General features: G+C 50.9%; 1 protein-coding gene across 5 annotated transcripts in view; it reads left to right on the forward strand.

The window, feature by feature from the left end:
* Nucleotides 1-481: 481 nt before the first annotated feature.
* The window catches only part of LOC103091757 (uncharacterized), a 29,925-nt gene continuing 8,213 nt past the window's right edge, over nt 482-22,193 (forward strand). For 3 of the 5 annotated variants that reach the window (XR_012930155.1, XR_012930156.1, XM_076053934.1), the window contains exons 1-3: nt 482-612; nt 2,119-2,261; nt 7,773-9,218. Coding sequence is in view for 3 of the 5 variants with exons in the window: in XM_076053934.1 (XP_075910049.1) it covers nt 2,183-2,261; nt 7,773-9,218 (1,525 nt within the window). In the remaining 2 variants the exon portion in view is untranslated. The other 2 variants (XM_076053935.1, XM_076053936.1) reach the window with 2 other exon arrangements.

A 22,193-nucleotide genomic window follows, 5' to 3' on the forward strand; every position in this document is an offset into this window, starting at 1 on the left:
GTGGGTGTGTACATGAGTGAGTACATGAGTGAGTGAGTGAGTACATGAGTGAGTGAGTGTGTACATGAGTGAGTGAGTGTGTACATGAGTGAGTGTGTACATGAGTGAGTGAGTGTGTACATGAGTGAGTGTGTACATGAGTGAGTGTGTACATGAGTGAGTGTGTACATGAGTGAGTGTGTACATGAGTGAGTGAGTGTGTACATGAGTGAGTGAGTGTGTACATGAGTGAGTGAGTGTGTACATGAGTGAGTGTGTATATGAGTGAGTGTGTACATGGGTGGGCAGGGCTCAGCACAGCGAGAGGGAGCGAGGGAGAGAGGAGGGAGGGCGTTTGACCAATGGGAGAGGCGAGAGCGTGGGAGAGAGTGGACGAGAGTGGGAGGGAGAAGGGGAGGGAGAGTGGGAAGGAGAGAGGGAGGGAGGGAGAGTGGGAGGGAGCGTGGGAGGGAGAAGGGGAGAAGGGGAGGGAGAAGGGGAGGGAGAGCTTACCAGGCACCTGCCTGCCTGCCTGCCCACTACTTAAGGCTGCGTAGGAATGTGATCGCTTTTCTCCAAGACGCGAAGACGTCGACGACGAGGAGGAGGAGGAGGTGGTGGTGGGCAGAGCGCGTGAGTGGAACTCTCCGACCGCGCTCACACAATAGCAGCTGTGTGTGTGAGAGAGTGAGAGAGATAGTGAGTGAGTGAGAGACAGAGTGTTACATATAGACACGAAGATCCAACAGTAGAGCATTTAACAGACTGTAGGGGCAAGTGCTGTTAGCGAACGGCAGCGCCTATGAAGGCCGGCACGGCACACGAGGGGGTGGGTGGCCAGCACCACGCCCGACCGCCTTTGTCTCCCCAGTGGTGATGCTTTACGCACAACTACACTAGGTCCTCTTTTGAGGCTGAGTCGACCTAGTGGAGGCCCAGTACCGGTTCAGATAATCGTCACTGGTGGTGTTGGTGGCCGTGAGCGGGAGTTGAACTCGGGTTCGTAGCGCAGCGCAGCGCTAATCGCTGCGCCACCGCTCCCCGTACATGCATAGACACATAGACACAGGCAGAGAGAGAGAGACACGCAGACATAGACACGTAGACACACAGGCAGAGAGAGGAAGACACGCAGACATAGACACGTAGACACGCAGACATAGACACGTAGACACGCAGACATAGACACGTAGACACGCAGACATAGACACATAGACACACAGGCAGAGACAAAGACACGCTTACATAGACACACAGGCAGAGAGAGAAAGACACGCTTACATAGACACATAGACACACAGGCAGAGAGAGAAAGACACGCTTACATAGACGACAAGGGACAGTCACAGAAGGACACTTTCCACCCACATACAAAGAGACACACATTCACACAAAGATAAATATCCCCCATATAGCCTTAACAGATTGTAGGGGCAAGTGCTGTTAGCGAGCACCTATGAAGGCCGGAACGGTACACGAGAGGGTGGGTGGCCAGCACCACGCCCGACCGCCTTTGTCTCCCTAGTGGCGATGTTTACACACCCACACCAGGTACTCATTTGAGGCTGAGTCGACCTAGGGGAGGCCCGGAAACGGTTCAGATAATCGTCACTGGTGTTGGCCGTGAGCGGGAATCGAACCCGGGTCGCCACGTTCATAGCGCAGCGTAGCGCTAACCGCTACACTATCGCTCCCCAGACACACACATGCACACACACAGACACACACACATACAAAGAGACACACATTCACACACACACATACAAAGAGACACATTCATACACACACATTCACACACACACAGACAAAGATCCCCCCTGTATAGCCTGTAACAGACTGTTGGGGCAAGTGCTGTTAGCGAGTAGCAGCGCCTACGAAGGCCACCCAGCGCTGTGGCACGCGAAGGGGGTGGGTGTCCAGCACCACGCCCGGCCGCCTTTGTCTCCCCGGTGGCGACGCTTTAACATACGCAACCGCACCACGTGCTCGTGTTTGAGACCGAGTCGATCAACGGAGAGTCGCTGGGCCGGCTCCCGACCACGATTCGTCACCGGTGTTGTCCGTGAGCGCAGCGCTCCACCTCGCCCGACGTTCACGCGTGCTGGTGGTGCCCGCTCCTCCTGAATCTGCCGCCACCAGAGGTCGGATATCGTCGCCCGGACCGAGCGGAGTCGACGTGGGCCATCTGGGACCTCGCTCAGCGATGCCTCGATCATTCCTCGTTAAGACGCACGGGTCGGTGAATCGCAGACCCAACTACGGACTCCTGAGCGCCAGATCCGGTAAGCAGCATCATCATCAGCAGGAGCATCATCATCAGCAGCATCAGCAGCAGCATCATCAGCAGCAGCAGCAGCATCATCAGCAGCAGCAGCAGCATCATCAGCAGCAGCAGCATCATCATCATCAGCAGCAGCAGCAGCAGCATCATCATCATCAGCAGCAGCATCATCATCATCAGCAGCAGCATCATCAGCAGCAACAGCATCATCAGCAGCAACAGCATCATCATCGGCATCATGCGCACGTGGTGATGAGCAGGTGCTGGGCAGCCTTCATCCAGCAGTGGATAAATCACGGCTGCTGATGATGATACAAAGTTGATGATGATGATGATGATACAAAGATGATGATGATGATACATAGATGATGATACAAAGATGATGATACAAATATGATGATTGATGATGATGATAATACAAAGATGATGATGATGATGATACATAGATGATGATGATGATACATAGATGATGATGATGATACATAGATGATGATTATGATGATACAAAGATAATGATGATGATGATGATACAAAGATGATGATACATAGATGATGATGATGATGCATAGATGATGATGATACAGAGATGATGATGATGATACATAGATGATGATGATGATGATGATACAAAGATGATGATGATGATGATGATACAAAGATGATGATACAAAGATGATGATGATACAAAGATGATGATACAAATATGATGATTGATGATGATGATAATACAAAGATGATGATGATACAAAGATGATGATGATGATGATACATAGATGATGATACATAGATGATGATTATGATGATACAAAGATGATGATGATACATAGATGATGATGATGATGATGATACATAGATGATAATGATACATAGATGATGATGATACAAATATGATGATGATGATGATACAAAGATGATGATGATACATAGATGATGATGATGATGATGATACATAGATGATGATGATGATACATAGATCATGATGATGATGATACATAGATGATGATGATGATACAAAGATGATGATGATGATGATGCTGATGATACATAGATGATGATGATACAAAGATGATGATGATGATACATAGATGATGATGATACAAAGATGATGATACAAAGATGATGATGATGATACTAAGATGATGATGATACATAGATGATGATGATACATAGATGATGATGATGATGATACAAAGGTGATGATGATGATGCCTATGTTCGCATAATGGAGACCCTCAAAGTGCGTTGAGTCGTGGCAATTATGAAATGACAACAGCTGTGTTGATGATGATCCCGATGATGATCACGATGATTACAATCATGATCGTGACAACACTGATGAGTTGGATGACTACGACAATGATGACGATGATGATGACGATGATGATGACGATTGCAACAATGATCGCGGTGACGACGACGATGATTATCGCAACGGTGGCTCGGAGATGTTGACTACCTCGTGGTGTACAGGAGGTCGTGGGTTCGATCCCGACCCTGACGCCTGCTGCTGCATATTTGGAGTTTGCGTGTCTCTCTCTCTCTCATAATCACCACGGTGGCTAGGAGATGTTAACTACCTCGCTTGGTACACAGGAGGTCGTGGGCTCTATCCCGACCCTGACGCCTGCTGCTAAATATTTGGAAGTTTGTGTCTCTCTCATCATCATCATCATCATCACGGTGGCTAGGAGATGTTAACTACCTCGCCTGGTACGCAGGAGTTCGTGGGTTCGATCCCGACCCTGGCGCCTGCTGCTGTATATTTGGAGTTTGCGTGTCTCTCTCTCTCATCACCATCACGGTGGCTAGGAGATGTTAACTACCTCGCCAGGTACACAGGAGGTCGTGGGCTCTATCCCGACCCTGACGCCTGCTGCTGCTGCTGTATATTTGGGAGTTTGTGTGTTTGTCTCTCTCCCCGTGGTCGCGTGGATTTTTCCTCCGGGTCGTCCGGTTTTTCCCCTCTACATTTAGAACCAACGTCGCCGCGCTGTTTGAGAGTTATTCGGCTGCTGCTACTGAGACTAAACTTGCGTTGAGCTGTCACCTGTGGTGGCCAGGTCGCTTCGGAAAAAGAAGCATTGCGGCTCAGTTAAGGCCTTCACCTGGTCAAATAAAAAAAAGTTAGTTTATAGTTCATGATGATGCTTTGCGATCATGATTACGCTAAGCTTCATCCAGGAGTGCCTCATTGAATCAACGCTGCTGATGAGACAGTGAAAGTCAAAGCCGGTGGAGAGTTTCTGATTGCGTTGAAACCAACGCTGCTGATGAGATACTGAAAGTCGAAGCCGGTGCAGAGTTTCTGATTGCGTTGAACCAACGCTGCTGATGAGACAGTGAAAGTCGAAGCCGGTGCAGAGTTTCTGATTGCGTTGATCCAACGCTGCTGATGAGATACTGAAAGTCAAAGCCGGTGCAGAGTTTCTGATTGCGTTGAACCAACGCTGCTGATGAGACAGTGAAAGTCGAAGCCGGTGCAGAGTTTCTGATTGCGTTGAAACCAACGCTGCTGATGAGACAGTGAAAGTCGAAGCCGGTGCAGAGTTTCTGATTGCGTTGAACCAACGCTGCTGATGAGATACTGAAAGTCAAAGCCGGTGCAGAGTTTCTGATTGCGTTGAAACCAACGCTGCTGATGAGACAGTGAAAGTCAAAGCCGGCGCAGAGTTTCTGATTGCGTTGAAATCAACGCTGCTGATGAGACAGTGAAAGTCGAAGCCGGTGGAGAGTTTCTGATTGCGTTGGGCCATTGCTGCTGATGAGATACTGAAAGTCAAAGCCGGTGCAGAGTTTCTGATTGCGTTGGGCCATTGCTGCTGATGAGACAGTGAAAGTCAAAGCCGGTGCAGAGTTTCTGATTGCGTTGAAACCAACGCTGCTGATGAGATACTGAAAGTCAAAGCCGGTGCAGAGTTTCTGATTGCGTTGAGCCATTGCTGCTGATGAGACAGTGAAAGTCAAAGCCGGTGCAGAGTTTCTGATTGCGTTGAAACCAACGCTGCTGATGAGATACTGAAAGTCAAAGCCGGTGCAGAGTTTCTGATTGCGTTGAAACCAACGCTGCTGATGAGATACTGAAAGTCAAAGCCGGTGCAGAGTTTCTGGTAGATTTAGCACGCAGGCTGTCGCGATCAATATCATCCACTCGCCTGTTGCGAGTGGATGATATTGCAGTCAAAGTGAAACTTGCAAGCGACACGCAGAGCACGACGTGATATAATCATTAAATAAATTCGTGTGCAATCTGTAAAAGGTTTATAGTCCCTTGTTCATCAAGACGTCCTTTTTACCTCGATGTCTCAACAACAGCGTCACGGAGATCACGTGATGACGTGACGGTTCTGCCTTTTGTAGTGAGGGTTGTGAGTTGACGCCTAGGAGGGGGGAGGAGTCGCCTCGCCCCCCCCCCCGCCCGCCATGTGGAGTGACGTCAGCCGCTAATTATTATGAATGGTGGGGGGGGTGTCCATTTGTAAGACGTCACCTCTTCATGATTTATTAATGGGGGGGGGGGGGGCTGGCCGACGTGGAGTGACGTCACGCGCGGGATACACAGACGTTCTTGGCTCATTAAAGTAGTAAATAACAGAGGGTTTTTTGGGTTAGATCGAATACATAAATGTTGTGTCGTTAAAGTCGCCACCACCCGACACAGCCAACTAGTAAGGGTTGTCACGTGAACCGAACGTGGCCAATTCGTCACTAGTACAGCACTAGTGTGTAGTGTAGTGTATAGTGTAGTGTATAGTAGTGTATAGTAGTGTATAGTGTAGTGTATGTAGTAGTGTAGTGTATATAGTAGTGTAGTGTATAATAGTGTAGTGTATAGTAGTGTAGTGTATAGTAGTGTAGTGTATGGTGTAGTGTGTAGTGTATAGTGTAATGTATAATGTAGTGTAGTGTGTAGTGTATAGTGTAGTGTATAGTGTAGTGTATAGTGTAGTGTATAGTGTAGTGTATAGTAGTGTAGTGTATAGTGTAGGGTATAGTGTAGTGTATAGTGTAGTGTATAGTGTAGTGTGTAGTGTAGTGTATAGTGTAGTGTACTAGTACACCACACCGGTTGTGTGTTGGAGAGCCCAGCCACAACATTTACAATCCGAGTACGACGTTTCGCCAGTAATTGCAACCAGCTTCATCAGGCAACAGCCAGACTTGCGGAGAAGTCCACCAGTTTCATTCCTCATATAGAGGCGTAGATGTGGTGACCACGCATAGTGGGGGGTGGGGGGGGGGTTACAGAGTCAACGTACATGATGCATCCGCATGATGCGAGCCCTTTTATATTGTCCTTCCTGTCCCATTGTTTGTATTAAAATAGCCGTACCAATAAAAACACACACACACACAGACTGCGTTTACAGAAAGAAAACGCACACTGACGCCGATCTGAATGCAGAGTCACACCATCACCCCGCAACAAAAATCTGCTCTTATCAAGAACGCTCATTCATCGAGCTGAGAAAGCGTCAGATGGTGACGGTCTGAGAAGTGAAATTTCAACATGTTCAAGAAGCGCTGCCAATGAACGGTTACAATGATGCACAAATCAACAGGGCGTTGAATGCCAAAACCAAATAACATTACACGCGCATTGAAACTGCCCGAGTAATTAAAAGGATCAAAATACCGTACATTGCGGGAGTAACTGATAAACCAGCCAGATGTTTGGAAAAACAAAACATCCGAGTCAGATTTGGCACGGTACATAAAATACAGAAATTAATATCTGGTACAAACGATGTATTACCGAAGCTATCAACGGAAGGTGTGCGCAGGATTCACTGCACGTGTGGCAAATGTTACGTTGGGCAAACAGGACGAATGATCAGCACGAGACTAAAAGAACGTCAGATAAATATGAAATTCTCCCAAATACAACTGTCAGCAGTAGCAGAACACGCGTGTGAGTGCCACATCCGCCGTCGTATTAATCGGGGCGCCCGCCCGATTCGAACCGCGATCCTCCTGCAACGACGGGCGGAGCGAATAAGCTACAGAGCGCTGAGGCGCGGTGATGGTTGTGGTGCCAACAGTGATGCTGCCGCTGATGATGATGATGGCGCTGATGATGATGGCACTGATGATGATGATGGCGCTGATGATGATGGCACTGATGGTGACGCTACCAATGATGGTGATGGCGCTGATGATGATGGTGGTGGTGGTGACCCTACCAATGATGATCTTCTTACTGATGATGATGATGATGATAATGGCACTGATCTTGATGGCACTGATCATGACGCTACCAATGAAGATAATGATGCTGATGATGGTGGCCCTGATGATGATGACGATGATAATTACGATGGCGGTGGTGACGCTACCAATGATGATAATGATGCTGATGATGATGGCCCTGATGATGATGATGACGACGATGGCACTGATGATTACGATGGCGGTGGTGACGCTACCAATGATGATAATGATGCTGATGATGGTGGCCCTGATGATGATGACAACGACGATGCCCCCCTCCCCCCCCACCCCACCCCTCCCCCAGTGGTCATCTCGCCCTTCTTCTCCGACCATGCCTTCATCGCTCGGCCCGAGGTGCTGAGCGCCAGCGCTCACGCGCCTGCGGGGGCCGCCCTCGAGGCCGCGGCGGGGGCCTCCCCGCGGGTCACGTGGCGCCGCCGCGAGGCCATCCGTGGAGGAGGGGCAGGGGGGGGCAGGCGACGTGGGGCAGCGAGACGGCGAGGAGGAGGAGGAGGAGGAGGAAGTGGGAAAGGAGGAGAATTTGGAACACGACTTCTGGTCGTTGTGTCGACGTCACCAGTTGGAGTTCCACCGCCGCCACAGCAACCACCACCACAACCACCACAACCACCACCACCACCACCACCAAACGCTGCTGGATACCGGCTTCGCAAGCACACGCACCACGGAGGCAGCAGCAGCAGCAGCAGCAGCAAGCGCCCGCGTGTTGATGGTGGTGTTGATGGTGGTGATGGTGGTGGTGATGACGGCGGTGCTGATGGTACTGTAGCCGGCTACGGCATTCACAACGATACCAGTAATGGTTGTGACTACATTGACCATCACGAGGTGGAGGAGGAGGAGGAGGATGTTGACTATGATGATGATGATGATGACGTTGGTGATGGTGAGGATGATGAGGATGACGAGGAGTCGCTCTGGAGGAGGCACCACGTGGCGAGTCCTGACGGCAGCGTCGCGTGCTGCATCATCCAGAGCGCGAGACGAGACGTCAACAACAACAACAACGCCATCATCAACCACAACAACAACAGCAACAGCAGCAGCAGCATCAACAACATGAAGAAGGACCCGTCTAGAATCCGATCGCGGCTAACGGCGCCGACTGAGACGTCGCTGTCGCTTTGCGGTGAAGATGGCCCGGAGACGGAGCAGCAGAACGATGGTGGGGGTGGTGATGGTGGGGGTGGTGATGGTGGGGGTGGTGATGGTGGGGGTGGTGATGGCGGGGGTGGTGATGGTGGGGGTGGTGATGGCGGGGGTGGTGATGGCGGCAGTGGAGTCAACGGACCCGCGGAATGCCCCGTGTCCGACGTCCAACCGAGGGTCCAGTGCACAAGGTGCGGGGACTCGTTCCTGTCCGCGTCCGCCCTGGCGAGGCACGGGCGATGCCCTCCGGTCGCAGGCTCCACATCGGCCTCGCTCCATCGTCAAGCCTCGCCGCATCTGCAACCACCACCAGCACCACCAGCACCACCAGCACCACCAGCAGCACCACCAGCAGCACCACCACCGCTACCACCACTACCACCGCCGCCGCCATCGTCGTCGTCTTCATCGTTGACGACTCGCAAGGCGTTCACTTGCAAGTTCTGCGCCAAGGAATACGTGAGCCTGGGAGCCCTCAAGATGCACATCCGCACACACACGCTGCCGTGCGTGTGTAAGATCTGTGGCAAGGCGTTCTCCCGGCCCTGGCTGCTGCAGGGGCACGTGCGTACCCACACTGGTGAGTCCCCTCGTGCGTCGAGAACATTTGTTTTTGTGTTGTTGGCAGGTGTAAGGCGGCCCCTACAAACGCTGTCTGTGCTGTGTGGCTCGCTGTGTGTGTGTGCGTGTTTATGGGGAGCGGTGGTGCAGCGGTTAGCGCTACGCTGCGCTATGAACCCGGCGACCCGGGTTCGAGTTCCCGCTCACGGCCAACACCACCAGTGACGATTATCTGAACCGGTCCCGGGGCTCCCCTAGGTCGACTCAGCCTCAAATGAGTACCTGGTGCGGTGTGTAAACATTGCCACTAGGGAGACAAAGGCGGTCGGGCGTGGTGCTGGCCACCCACCCCCTCGTGTGCCGTTCCAGCCTTCATAGGTGCTGCTCGCTAACAGCACTTGCCCCTACAGTCTGTTAAGGCTATATGGGGGATCTTTGTCTTTGTGTGTGTGGGTCATCTATCATTCACGATTCATCATGATTCATCACGATTCATCATCATCCATCATCATTCATCATCGTCTATCACTGTCGTCGTTATCGCGTGGAAATGTACAGCGGCCGAAGGCTCTGAACCCGTGGTGACGTTGATTCTTAAATGCGGAGGGGGAAAAAACCCACGGAGGAGCCGGAGACAAATCCACGCGGCCACGGGGAGAGAGAGAGACACGCAAACTCCCAAATATACAGCAGCAGCAGGCGTCGTCAGGTTCGGGATCGAACCCACGACCTACCGTACATCAGGCGAGGTAGTTAACATCTCCCAGCCACACTGATGATGATGATGAGAGAGAGAGACACGCAAACTCCCAAATATACAGCAGCAGGCGTCGTCAGGTTCGGGATCGAACCCACGACCTCCTGTACACCAGGCGAGGTAGTTAACATCTCCTAGCCACTGTGACGATGATGTGAGTCACGCGCACCGCAAAGGCAAAGCCCCCCCCCCCCTCCCGTATAGCTCTTATAGACTGTCAGGGCAAGTGCTGGTAGCGAGCAGCACCTATGAAGGCCGGCACGGCACACGAGGGGGTGGGTGGCCAGCACCACGCCTCGACCGCCTTTGTCTCCCCAGTGGCGATGTTTACTACACACCGCACCAGGTACTCATTTGAGGCTGAGTCGACCTTGGGGAGGCCCAGGACCGGTTCAGATAATCGACACTGCTGTTGGTGGCCGTGAGCGGGAATCGAACCCGGGTCGCCGGGTTCGTAGCGCAGCGTAGCGCTAACCACTACACTACCGCTCTCCACACACACAGACACACGCACAGACAGTGACACACACACACACGTGTGTGTCTGAGTAAGCAGCTGCTGTTTGGCCGGATAGAGGGGAGGCGCGGCAGGGACTGGAGAAGAGTCGGAGTGAGTGAATGATGGCACGGGTTAGAGTAGAGAAGGGCTGACGAGTGAGTGGGTGGGAGAGTAAGTGGAACGGGCTAGAGAAGAGATGGAGTGATGTGGTACAGGAGGATGTGGAGCTGAGTGGACTTGCCGATGAGCGGTACCAGCGGTGTCAAGATCGGCCTCTGTGGAGGAGGCTCGTGAAGGACGCTGCTGCTGCTGGGCAGTTGGAGGCAGTCGCCCTCCAGCAACAACGGAGGGCGGAGGAGCGACGCTCACAACAACGAGCGGAGCCCCGGGCGGATAAAACGCAGCGATTTGGCACAGTAGGGGGTTACAGCTGGTGGTGCATCTATCGGTCATCTCAGTCGGTCAACCAATGGCACCTGCTGGGTTTGTCCAGAGACCTCCTCCTGCCAGCAGCGAGCCTTCCACAATACACGTGGCCGCAGTGCACCTAGCCTGGCACAAGCTCCGTGGTTACGTCAGGGCCACTTATTGACGAATGGCGGCTGCTGTTTTTGTTGTTTAACATCGGGAGTGGTGGTGCAACGGTTAGCGCAGCACTTCGTGATCCGAAATGCGTTTCCCACTCACGGCCACCAACAGTGGCACATATCTCAACTGGTTCTCTATGCAAGTCTGTGGATCTATATGACAGTCTGTGGGTCTCTTTGAGAGTCTGTGGATCTCTGTGAGATTCTGTGGGTCTCTATGACAGTCTGTGAGTCTCTATGATAGTCTGTGGGTCTCTATAAGAGTCTGTGGGTCTCTATGAGAGTCTGTGGGTCTCTATGATAGCCTGTGGGTCTCTATTAGAGTTTGTGGGTCTCTATCTTAGTCTGTGTGTCTCAATGAGAGTCTGTGGGTCTCTGAGAGTCTATCGGTTTCTATGAGAGTCTGTGGGTCTCTATGGCAGTCTGTGGGTCTGTGCGATCATCTGTGTGATCATCTGTGGGTCTCCATGACAGTCTGTGGGTCTCTATGACAGTCTGTGGGTCTCTATGAGAGTCTGTGGGTCTCTATGAGAGTCTGTGGGCCTCTATGAGAGTCTGTGTATCTCCATGACAGTCTGTGGGTCTCTATGACAGTCTGTGGGTCTCTATGAGAGTCTGTGGGTCTCTATGAGAGTCTGTGGGTCTCTATGCGAGTCTGTGGGTCTCTATGATAGTCTGTGGGTCTCTATGTGAGTCTGTGGGTCTCAATGAGAGTCTGTGGGTCTCTATGATAGTCTGTGGGTCTCTATGATAGTCTGTAGGTCTCTATGAGAGTCTGTGGGTCTCAATGAGAGTATGTGGGTCTCTATGAGAGTATCTGGGTCTCTATGACAATCTGTGGGTCTCTGTGAGAGTTTGTGGGTCTCTATGAGAGTCTGTGGGTCTCTATGAGAGTCTGTGGGTCTCCATGAGAGTCTGTGGGTCTCTATGCGAGTTTGTGGGTCTCTATGCGAGTCTGTGGGTCTCTATGAGAGTCTGTGGGTCTCTATGATAGTCTGTGGGTCACTATGACAGTCTGTGGGTTTCTATGACAGTCTGTGGGTCTCTATGAGAATCTGTGGGTCTCTATGACAGTCTGTGGGTCACTATTAGAGTCTGTGGGTCTCTATGAGAGTCTGTGGGTCTCTATGAGAGTCTGTGGGTCTCTATGAGAGTCTGTGGGTCTCTATGACAGTCTGTGGGTCTCTATGAGAGTCTGTGGGTCTCTATGACAATCTGTGGCTCTCTATGATAGTCTGTGGGTCTCTAATGAGAGTCTGTGGGTCTCTATGATAGTCTGTGGGTCTCAATGACAGTGTGTGGGTCTCTATGAGAGTCTGTGGGTCTCTATGAGAGTCTGTGGGTCTCTATGAGAGTCTGTGGGTCTCTATGAGAGTCTGTGGGTCTCTATGACAGTCTGTGGGTCTCTATGAGAGTCTGTGGGTCTCTATGAGAGTGTGTGGGTCTTATGAGAGTCTGTGGGTCTCTATGAGAGTCTGTGGGTCTTTATGAGAGTCTGTGGGTCTCTATGAGAGTCTGTGGGTCTCTATGAGAGTCTGTGGATCTCTACGAGAGTCTGTGGTTCTCTTCGATAGTCTGTGGGTTTTTAGGGGAGTCTGTGGGTCTCTATGAGAGTATCTGGGTCTCTATGACAGTGTGTGGGTCTCTATGAGAGTCTGTGGGTCTCTATGAGAGTCTGTGGATCTCTGAGAGTCTGTAGGTCTCTCTGACAATCTGTGGGTCTCTGAGAGTCTGTGGGTCTCTATGACAGTCTGTGGGTCTCTATGACAGTCTGTGGGTCTCTATGACGGTCTGTGGGTCTCTATGACAGTCTGTGGGTCTCTTTGAGAGTCTGTGGGTCTCTATGCGAGTCTGTGGAACTCTATGAGAGTATCTGGGTCTCTATGACAGTTTGTGGGTCTCTATGGCAGTCTGTGGGTCTCTATGTGAGTCTATGGGTCTCTATGAGAGTATCTGGGTCTCTATGCGAGTCGATGGGTCTCTATACGTGGCTGTGGATCTGTATGGGAGTCTATGGGTCTCTATGAGAGTCTGTGGGTCGCTATGACAGTCTGTGGGTCTCTAGGGGAGTCTGTGGGTCTCTATGAGAGTCTGTGGATCTCTATGAGAGTCTGTGGGTCTCTATGATAGTCTGTGAGTTTCTATGAGAGTCTGTGGGTCTCTATGAGAGTGTCTGGGTCTCTATGACAATCTGTGCGTCTCTATGAGAGTCTGTGGGTCTCTATGACAGTCTGTGGGTCTCTATGAGAGTCTGTGGGTATCTTTGAGAGTCTGTGGGTCTCTGTGGTAGTCTGTGGGTCTCTATGAGAGTCTGTGGGTCTCTATGTGAGTCTGTGGGTCTCTATGTGAGTATGTGGGTCTCTATGATAGTCTGTGGGTATCTATGAGAGTCTGTGGGTCTCTATGAGAGTCTGTGGGTCTCTATGTGAGTCTGTGGGTCTCTATGATAGTCTGTGGGTCTCTTTGAGAGTCTGTGGGTCTCTATGATAGTCTGTGGGTCTCCATTATCGTCTGTGGGTTTCTGTGAGAGTCTGTGGATTTTTATGACATTCTGTGGGTCTCCATGAGAGTCTGTGAGTCTCTATGACAGTCTGTGGGTCTCTATGAGAGTCTGTGGGTCTCTATGATGGTCTGTGGGTTTCAGTGACAGTGTGTGAGTCTCTATGACAGTCTGTGGGTCTCTATGAGAGTCTGTGGATCTCTATGAGAGTCGGTGGGTCTCTATGAGAGTCTGTGGGTCTCAATGACAGTGTGTGGGTCTCTATGATAGTCTGTGCGTCTCTATGAGAGTCTGTGGGTCTCTATGAGAGTCTGTGGATCTCTATGAGAGTTTGTGGGTCTCTATGAGAGTCTGTGGGTCTCTGTGACAGTCTGTGGGTCTCTATGAGAGTCTGTGAGTCTCTATGACAGTCTGTGGGTCTCTATGAGAGTCTGTGGGTCTCTGTGAGAGTCTGTAGGTCTCTATGATAGTTTGTGGGTCTCTATGAGAGTCTGTGGGTCTCTATGAGAGTCTGTGGGTCTCTATGAGAGTCTGTGGGTCTCTATGAGAGTCTGTGGGTCTCTATGACAGTTTGTGGGTCTCTATGAGAGTCTGTGGATCTCTATGAGAGTCTGTGGGTCTCTTTGAGAGTCTGTGGGTCTCTATGACAGTCTGTGGGTCTCTATGACAGTCTGTGGGTCTCAATGAGAGGTTGTGGGTCTCTATGAGAGTCTGTGGATCTCTGAGAGTCTGTGGGTCTCTATGGGAGTCTGTAGGTCTCTATGACAGTTTGTGGGTCTCTATGACGGTCTGTGGGTCTCTATGAGAGTCTGTGGGTCTCTATGAGAGTCGGTGGGTCTCTATGATAGTATGTGGGTCTCTGTGCGTGTCTATAGGTCTCTATGACAGTCTGTGGGTCTCTATGAGAGTATCTGGATCTCTATCCGAGTCAGTGGGTCTCTATGAGAGTCTGTGGGTCTCTTTGAGAGTCTGTGGGTCTCTATGCGAGTCTGTGGAACTCTATGAGAGTATCTGGGTCTCTATGACAGTTTGTGGGTCTCTATGGCAGTCTGTGGGTCTCTATGTGAGTCTATGGGTCTCTATGAGAGTATCTGGGTCTCTATGCGAGTCGATGGGTCTCTATACGTGGCTGTGGATCTGTATGGGAGTCTATGGGTCTCTATGAGAGTCTGTGGGTCGCTATGAAAGTCTGTGGATCTCTATGAGAGTCTGTGGGTCTCTATGAGAGTCTGTGGGTATCTTTGAGAGTCTGTGGGTCTCTGTGGTAGTCTATGGGTCTCTATGAGAGTCTGTGGGTCTCTATGTGAGTCTGTGGGTCTCTATGTGAGTATGTGGGTCTCTATGATAGTCTGTGGGTATCTATGAGAGTCTGTGGGTCTCTATGAGAGTCTGTGGGTCTCTATGTGAGTCTGTGGGTCTCTATGATAGTCTGTGGGTCTCTTTGAGAGTCTGTGGGTCTCTATGATAGTCTGTGGGTCTCCATTATCGTCTGTGGGTTTCTGTGAGAGTCTGTGGATTTGTATGACATTATGTGGGTCTCCATGAGAGTCTGTGAGTCTCTATGACAGTCTGTGGGTCTCTATGAGAGTCTGTGGGTCTCTATGATAGTCTGTGGGTCTCCATTATCGTCTGTGGGTTTCTGTGAGAGTCTGTGGATTTTTATGACATTCTGTGGGTCTCCATGAGAGTCTGTGAGTCTCTATGACAGTCTGTGGGTCTCTATGAGAGTCTGTGGGTCTCTATGATGGTCTGTGGGTCTCAGTGACAGTGTGTGGGTCTCTATGAGAGTCTGTGGGTCTCTATGAGAGTCTGTGGATCTCTATGAGAGTCTGTGGGTCTCTATGAGAGTCTGTGGGTCTCAATGACAGTGTGTGGGTCTCTATGATAGTCTGTGCGTCTCTATGAGAGTCTGTGGGTCTCTATGAGAGTCTGTGGATCTCTATGAGAGTTTGTGGGTCTCTATGAGAGTCTGTGGGTCTCTGTGACAGTCTGTGGGTCTCTATGAGAGTCTGTGAGTCTCTATGACAGTCTGTGGGTCTCTATGAGAGTCTGTGGGTCTCTGTGAGAGTCTGTAGGTCTCTATGATAGTTTGTGGGTCTCTATGAGAGTCTGTGGGTCTCTATGAGAGTCTGTGGGTCTCTATGAGAGTCTGTGGGTCTCTATGAGAGTCTGTGGGTCTCTATGACAGTTTGTGGGTCTCTATGAGAGTCTGTGGATCTCTATGAGAGTCTGTGGGTCTCTTTGAGAGTCTGTGGGTCTCTATGACAGTCTGTGGGTCTCTATGACAGTCTGTGGGTCTCAATGAGAGGTTGTGGGTCTCTATGAGAGTCTGTGGATCTCTGAGAGTCTGTGGGTCTCTATGGGAGTCTGTAGGTCTCTATGACAGTTTGTGGGTCTCTATGACGGTCTGTGGGTCTCTATGAGAGTCTGTGGGTCTCTATGAGAGTCGGTGGGTCTCTATGATAGTATGTGGGTCTCTGTGCGTGTCTATAGGTCTCTATGACAGTCTGTGGGTCTCTATGAGAGTATCTGGATCTCTATCCGAGTCAGTGGGTCTCTATGAGAGTCTGTGGGTCTCTTTGAGAGTCTGTGGGTCTCGATGTGAGTCTATGGGTCTCTATGCGTGTCTGTGGATCTGTATGGGAGTCTATGCACTTCAATGAGAGTCTATGAATCTCTATGCGAGTCTGTGGGTCTCTATGAAAGTCTGTTGGTCTCTATGACAGTCTGTGGGTCTCCATGACAATATGTGGGTCTCTATGAGAGTCTGTCGGTCTCTATGAGTAGTCTGTGGGTCTCTATGTGAGTGTATTGGTCTTTATGTGAGTGTTTGGGTCTTTATGAGAGTCTGTGGGTCTAAATGAGAGTCTATGAGTCTCTATGATAGTCTGTGGGTCTCTATGAGAGTCTGTGGGTCTCTATGAGAGTTTGTGGGTCTCTATGAGAGTTTGTGGGTCTCTATGAGAGTCTGTGGGTCTCTGTGACAGTCTGTGGGTCTCTATGAGAGTCTGTGAATCTCTATGACAGTCTGTGGGTCTCTATGAGAGTCTGTGGGTCTCTATGAGAGTCTGTGGGTCTCTATGAGAGTCTGTGGATCTCTGAGAGTCTGTGGGTCTCTATGAGAGTCTGTGGGTCTCTATGACAGTTTGTGGGTCTCTATGACAGTTTGTGGGTCTCTATGAGAGTCTGTGGATCTCTATGAGAGTCTGTGGGTCTCTATGAGAGTCTGTGGGTCTCTATGAGAGTCTGTGGATCTCTGAGAGTCTGTGGGTTTCTATGGGAGTCTGTAGGTCTCTATGACAGTTTGTGGGTCTCTATGACAGTTTGTGGGTCTCTATGAGAGTCTGTGGGTCTCTATGAGAGTCTGTGGGTCTCTATGATAGTATGTGGGTCTCTATGAGAGTCTGTGGGTCTCTATGATAGTATGTGGGTCTCTGTGCGTGTCTATAGGTCTCTATGACAGTCTGTGGGTCTCTGAGAGTATCTGGATCTCTATCCGAGTCTGTGGGTCTCTATGAGAGTCTGTGGGTCTCTTTGAGAGTCTGTGGGTCTCGATGCGAGTCTATGGGTCTCTATGCGTGTCTGTGGATCTGTATGGGAGTCTATGCACTTCAATGAGAGCCTATGAATCTCTATGCGAGTCTGTGGGTCTCTATGAAAGTCTGTTGGTCTCTATGACAGTCTGTGTGTCTCCATGACAATATGTGGGTCTCTATGAGAGTCTGTCGGTCTCTATGAGTAGTCTGTGGGTCTCTATGTGAGTGTATGGGTCTTTATGTGAGTGTTTGGGTCTTTATGAGAGTCTGTGGGTCTATATGAGAGTCTATGAGTCTCTATGAGAGTCTGTGGGTCTCTATGAGAGTCTGTGGGTCTTTATGAGAGTCTGTGGGTGTCTATGACAGTCTGTGGGTCTCTATGAGAGTCTGTGGGTCTCTATGAGAGTCTGTGGGTTTCAGTGACAGTGTGTGGGTCTCTATGAGAGTCTGTGGGTCTCTATGATAGTCTGTGGGTCTCTTTGAGAGTCTGTGGGTCTCTATGAGAGTCTGCGGGTCTCTATGAGAGTCTGTGGATCTCTATGAGAGTCTGTGGGTCTCTATGATAATCTGTGGATCTCTATTACAGTCTGTGGGTCTCTATGACAGTCTGTGGATCTCTATGGCAATCTGTGGGTCTTTATGTGAGTCTGTGGGTCTCTATGTGAGTCTGTGGGTCTCTATGAGAGTCTGTGGGTCTCTATGAGAGTATCTGGGTCTCTATGGGAGTCTGTCGGTCTCTATGACAGTCTGTGGGTCTCTATGAGAGTCTGTGGGTCTCTTTGACAGTCTGTGGGTCTCTATGAGAGTCTGTGGGTCTCTATGAGAGTCTGTGGGTCTCTATGAGAGTCTGTGGGTCTCTATGAGGGTATCTGGGTCTTTATGCGAGTCTGTGGGTCTCTATGAGAGTCTGTGGGTCACTATGCGAATCGATGGGTCTCTATGCGTGTCTGTGGATCTGTATGGGAGTCTATGCGTCTCTATGAGAGTCTGTGGGTCTTTTTGAGAGTGTGCATCTCTATGTGTATGTATGGGTCTCCATGAGTGTCTATGAATCTCTATACATATCTGTGGGTCTGTGTGTGAGTCTTTGCATCTCAATTCCAGTCTATGGGTCTCTATGAGAGTCTGGGTCTTTTTGCGAGTCTATGGGTCTCTATGCGTGTCTGTGGGTCTCTATGACAGCCTGTGGGTCTCTATGAGAGCCTTTGGGTCTCTATGAGAGTCTGTGGGTCTCTATGAGAGTCTATGGGTCTCTATGCGAGTCTGTGGGTCTCTATATGACTGTGCGTCTCTATGAGAGTCTATGGGTCTCTATGCGTGTCTGTGGATCTGTGTGGGAGTCTATGCACTTCAATCAGAGTCTATGAATCTCTATGCGAGTCCTTGGGTCTCTATATGACTATGTGGGTCTCTATGTGAGTCTATGGGTCCCTAATTCCAAATGCCCAAAACGCGAAGCGGCCAGCAACAAACCGCACCCGTACCAATGTCGCGATGGATAAGCGTCGAACACGTTGTCTTGAATTGAGCGCTGATTTTTGTTGTTGGTGGTGATGGTGGTGGTCATGATGATGATGGTGGTGATGATGGTGGTGATGATGGTGGTGATGATGGTGGTGATGATGGTGGTGATGATGGTGGTGATGATGGTGGTGATGGTGGTGGTGATGGGAGAGGGAATTCCAGAGTGGAACAGTTGCGAGGGAAGGAGCAGAGAGAGAAATTAGTTGACACTGCAGTGTGGTGAGTGGGTGGGTGAGTAAGCGAGTGGGTGAGTGGATGTTTGGGTGAGTAAGCGAGTGGGTATGTGGGTGGGTGGGTGAGTGAGTGGGTATGTGAGTGGGTGAGTGGGTATGTGAGTGAGTGGGTGAGTGGGTGGGTGGGTTTGTGAGTGGGTATGTGAGTGAGTGAGTGGGTGAGTAGGTGGGTGGGTATGTGAGTGAGTGGGTGGGTGAGTGAGTGAATGGGTGAGTGGGTGGGTGGGTTTGTGAGTGGGCTTGTGAGGTGAGTGAGTGGGTGGGTGGGTGAGTGAGTGGGTATGTGAGTGAGTGAGTGTGTGAGTGGGTGGGTGAGTATGTGATTGAGTGGGTGGGTGGGTATGTGGGTGGGGATGTGAGTGAGTGGGTGGGTGGGTGAGTGAGTGTGTGGGTATGTGAGTGGGTGCGTGGGTGAGTGAGTCGGTATGTGAGTGAGTGAGTGGATGAGTGGGTGGGTGGGTTTGTGAGTGGGTATGTGAGTGAGTGAGTGGGTGAGTGGGTGGGTATGTGAGTGAGTGGGTGGATGAGTGAGTGGGTGGGTGGGTTTGTGAGTGGGTATGTGAGGTGAGTGGGTGGGTGGGTGAGTGAGTGGGTATGTGAGTGAGTGAGTGTGTGAGTGGGTGGGTGAGTATGTGAGTGGGTGGGTATGTGGGTGAGTGAGTGGGGATGTGAGTGGGTGGGTGGGTGAGTGAGTTAGTGAGTAGTTGCATGGTTGAGTGAGTGGGTGAGTGAGTGAGTAGCTGGTTGGTTGAGTGAGTGATTTAGTGAGTGAGTAGCTGGGTAGTGTTAGTCTGTGGGCAGTGTTAGTCTATGGGAAATGTTAGTCTATGGGCAATGTTAGTCTGTGGGCAATGTTAGTCTATGGGTATTGTTTGTCTATGGGTAATGTTAGTCTATGGGTAATGTTAGTCTATGGGCAATGTTAGTCTATGGGTAATGTTAGTCTATGGGTAATGTTAGTCTATGTGTAATGTTAGTCTATGGCAATGTTAGTCTATGGGTAATGTTAGTGTATGGGCAATGTTAGTCTATGGGTAATGTTAGTCTATGGGTAATGTTAGTCTATGGGTAATGTTAGTCTATGGGCAATGTTAGTCTATGGGTAATGTTAGTCTATGGCAATGTTAGTCTATGGGTAGTGTTAGTCTGTGGACCATGTTAATGTGTGTGTAGCGGTTAGCGCTACGCTGCGCTACGAACCTGGCGACCCGGGTTCGATTCCCGCTCACGGCCAACACCACCATTGACGATTGTCTTAACCGGTCCCGGGCCTCCCCTAGGTCGACTCAGCCTCAAGTGAGTACCTGGTGCGGTGTGTAGTAAACATCGCCACTGGGGAGCCAAAGGCGGTCGGGCGTGGTGCTGTTCACCCACGCCCTCGTGTACCGTTCCGGCCTTCATAGGTTCCGCTCGCTAACAGCACTTGCCCCTACAGTCTGTTAAGGCTATATGGGGGATCTTTGTGTATGTGAGTGTATGCCTTTGTGTGTGTGTCTGTGTGTGTGTGGGTAGTGGTAGTGTAGTGGTTAGCGCTGCGCTACGAACCCAGCTGCCCGAGTTCGATTCCAGCTCACGGCCAACACCACCAGTGACGATTATCTGAACCGGTCCCTGGGCCTCCCCTAGGTCGACTCAGCCTCAAATGAGAACCTGGTACGGTGTGTAGTAAACATCGCCACTGGGGAGACAAAGGCGGTCGGGCGTGGTGCCGTCCACCCACCCCCTCGTGTACCGTGCCGGCCTTCACAGGTGCTGCTCGCTAACAGCACTTGCCCCTACAGTCTGTGAAGGCTACACGGGCGCACGGAGGGGGTCATTGTATTGATGCGCTACGAACCCGGCGACCCGAGTTCGATTCCCGCTCACGGCCAGCACCAGGGACGATCATCTAAATCGGTCTTGGATTTAGATGATGTATATATTCATCAACAACACCCATCACCCACTGGGAAGACAAAGGCGGCCGGGTGGGCGCGATTCTGGCCACCAACCACCACCACCACCACCCTGGCGTGTGCCACAGCGCTGCTGCTGCTGTTGCTGCTCACTGCACTTCACCTAAGCACCCCACCCACCCCCCTAGCAGCCGCCTGCGTGGGCTGTACGGGCGAAACGTTGTCTGCTGTGTGTGCATTCGCACCTGTTGGCAAAAGTGTGAAGTCCCCCCCCCCTACCTGCCCCCCCCACCCACCTGCCCCCCCCACCCACCTGTCCCCCCCCCCCCCCCACCTGCCCCCCCCACTCACCTGTCCTCCACTCACCTGTCCCTTCCCCCACCTGTCCCACACTACCCGCACCGTGAGCTCGCTCTCACCTGTCGATACACAGGTGAGCTAGGACTCACCTGTCAATACACAGGTGAGCTAGGACTCACCTGTGTATCGACAGGTGAGTCCTAGCCCACCTGTGTATCGACAGGTGAGCTAGGACTCATCTGTCGACACACAGGTGAGCTCGCTCTCACCTGTGCTCGCCCGCACCTGTCGATACACAGGTGCGGGCTTGTGCCCTGGAGGCCCCCGGCCATCTGAGCTCCAACTCTGGGATTAAGCTGCAACCGCGGCGACTCGCACAGAGACTCATAGACTCACTCACATAGAGACCCATAGACTCACTCACATAGAGACCCATAGACTCACTCACATAGAGAGACCCATAGACTCACTCACACAGAGACCCATAGACTCACTCACACAGAGACCCATAGACTCACTCACACAGAGACCCATAGACTCACTCACACAGAGACCCATAGACTCACTCACACAGAGACCCATAGACCCATAGACTCACTCACATAGAGACACATAGACTCACTCGCACAGAGACCCATAGACCCATAGACTCACTCACACAGAGACCCATAGACTCACTCACACAGAGACCCATAGACTCACTCACATAGAGACACAGACTCACTCACACAGAGACACATAGACTCACTCACACAGAGACCCATAGACCCATAGACTCACTCACATAGAGACACATAGACTCACTCGCACAGAGACCCATAGACCCATACACTCACTCACACACAGACCCATAGACTCATCACACAGAGACTCATAGACTCACTCACACAGAGACCCATAGACTCACACAGAGACCCATAGACTCACTCACACAGAGACTCATAGACTCACTCACACAGAGACCCATAGACTCACTCACACAGAGACCCATAGACTCACTCACACAGAGACCCATAGACTCACTCACACAGAGACCCATAGACTCACTCACACAGAGACCCATAGACTCAATCACACAGAGACCCATAGACTCACACAGAGACCCATAGACTCACTCACACAGAAACCCATAGACTCACTCACACAGAAACCCATAGACTCAC

The sequence above is a fragment of the Petromyzon marinus genome, chromosome 63 (assembly GCF_048934315.1).
Source record: "Petromyzon marinus isolate PM22_M1 ecotype Great Lakes invasive population chromosome 63, UKy_Petmar_22M1.pri1.0, whole genome shotgun sequence".
NCBI classification, from domain to species: domain Eukaryota; kingdom Metazoa; phylum Chordata; class Hyperoartia; order Petromyzontiformes; family Petromyzontidae; genus Petromyzon; species Petromyzon marinus.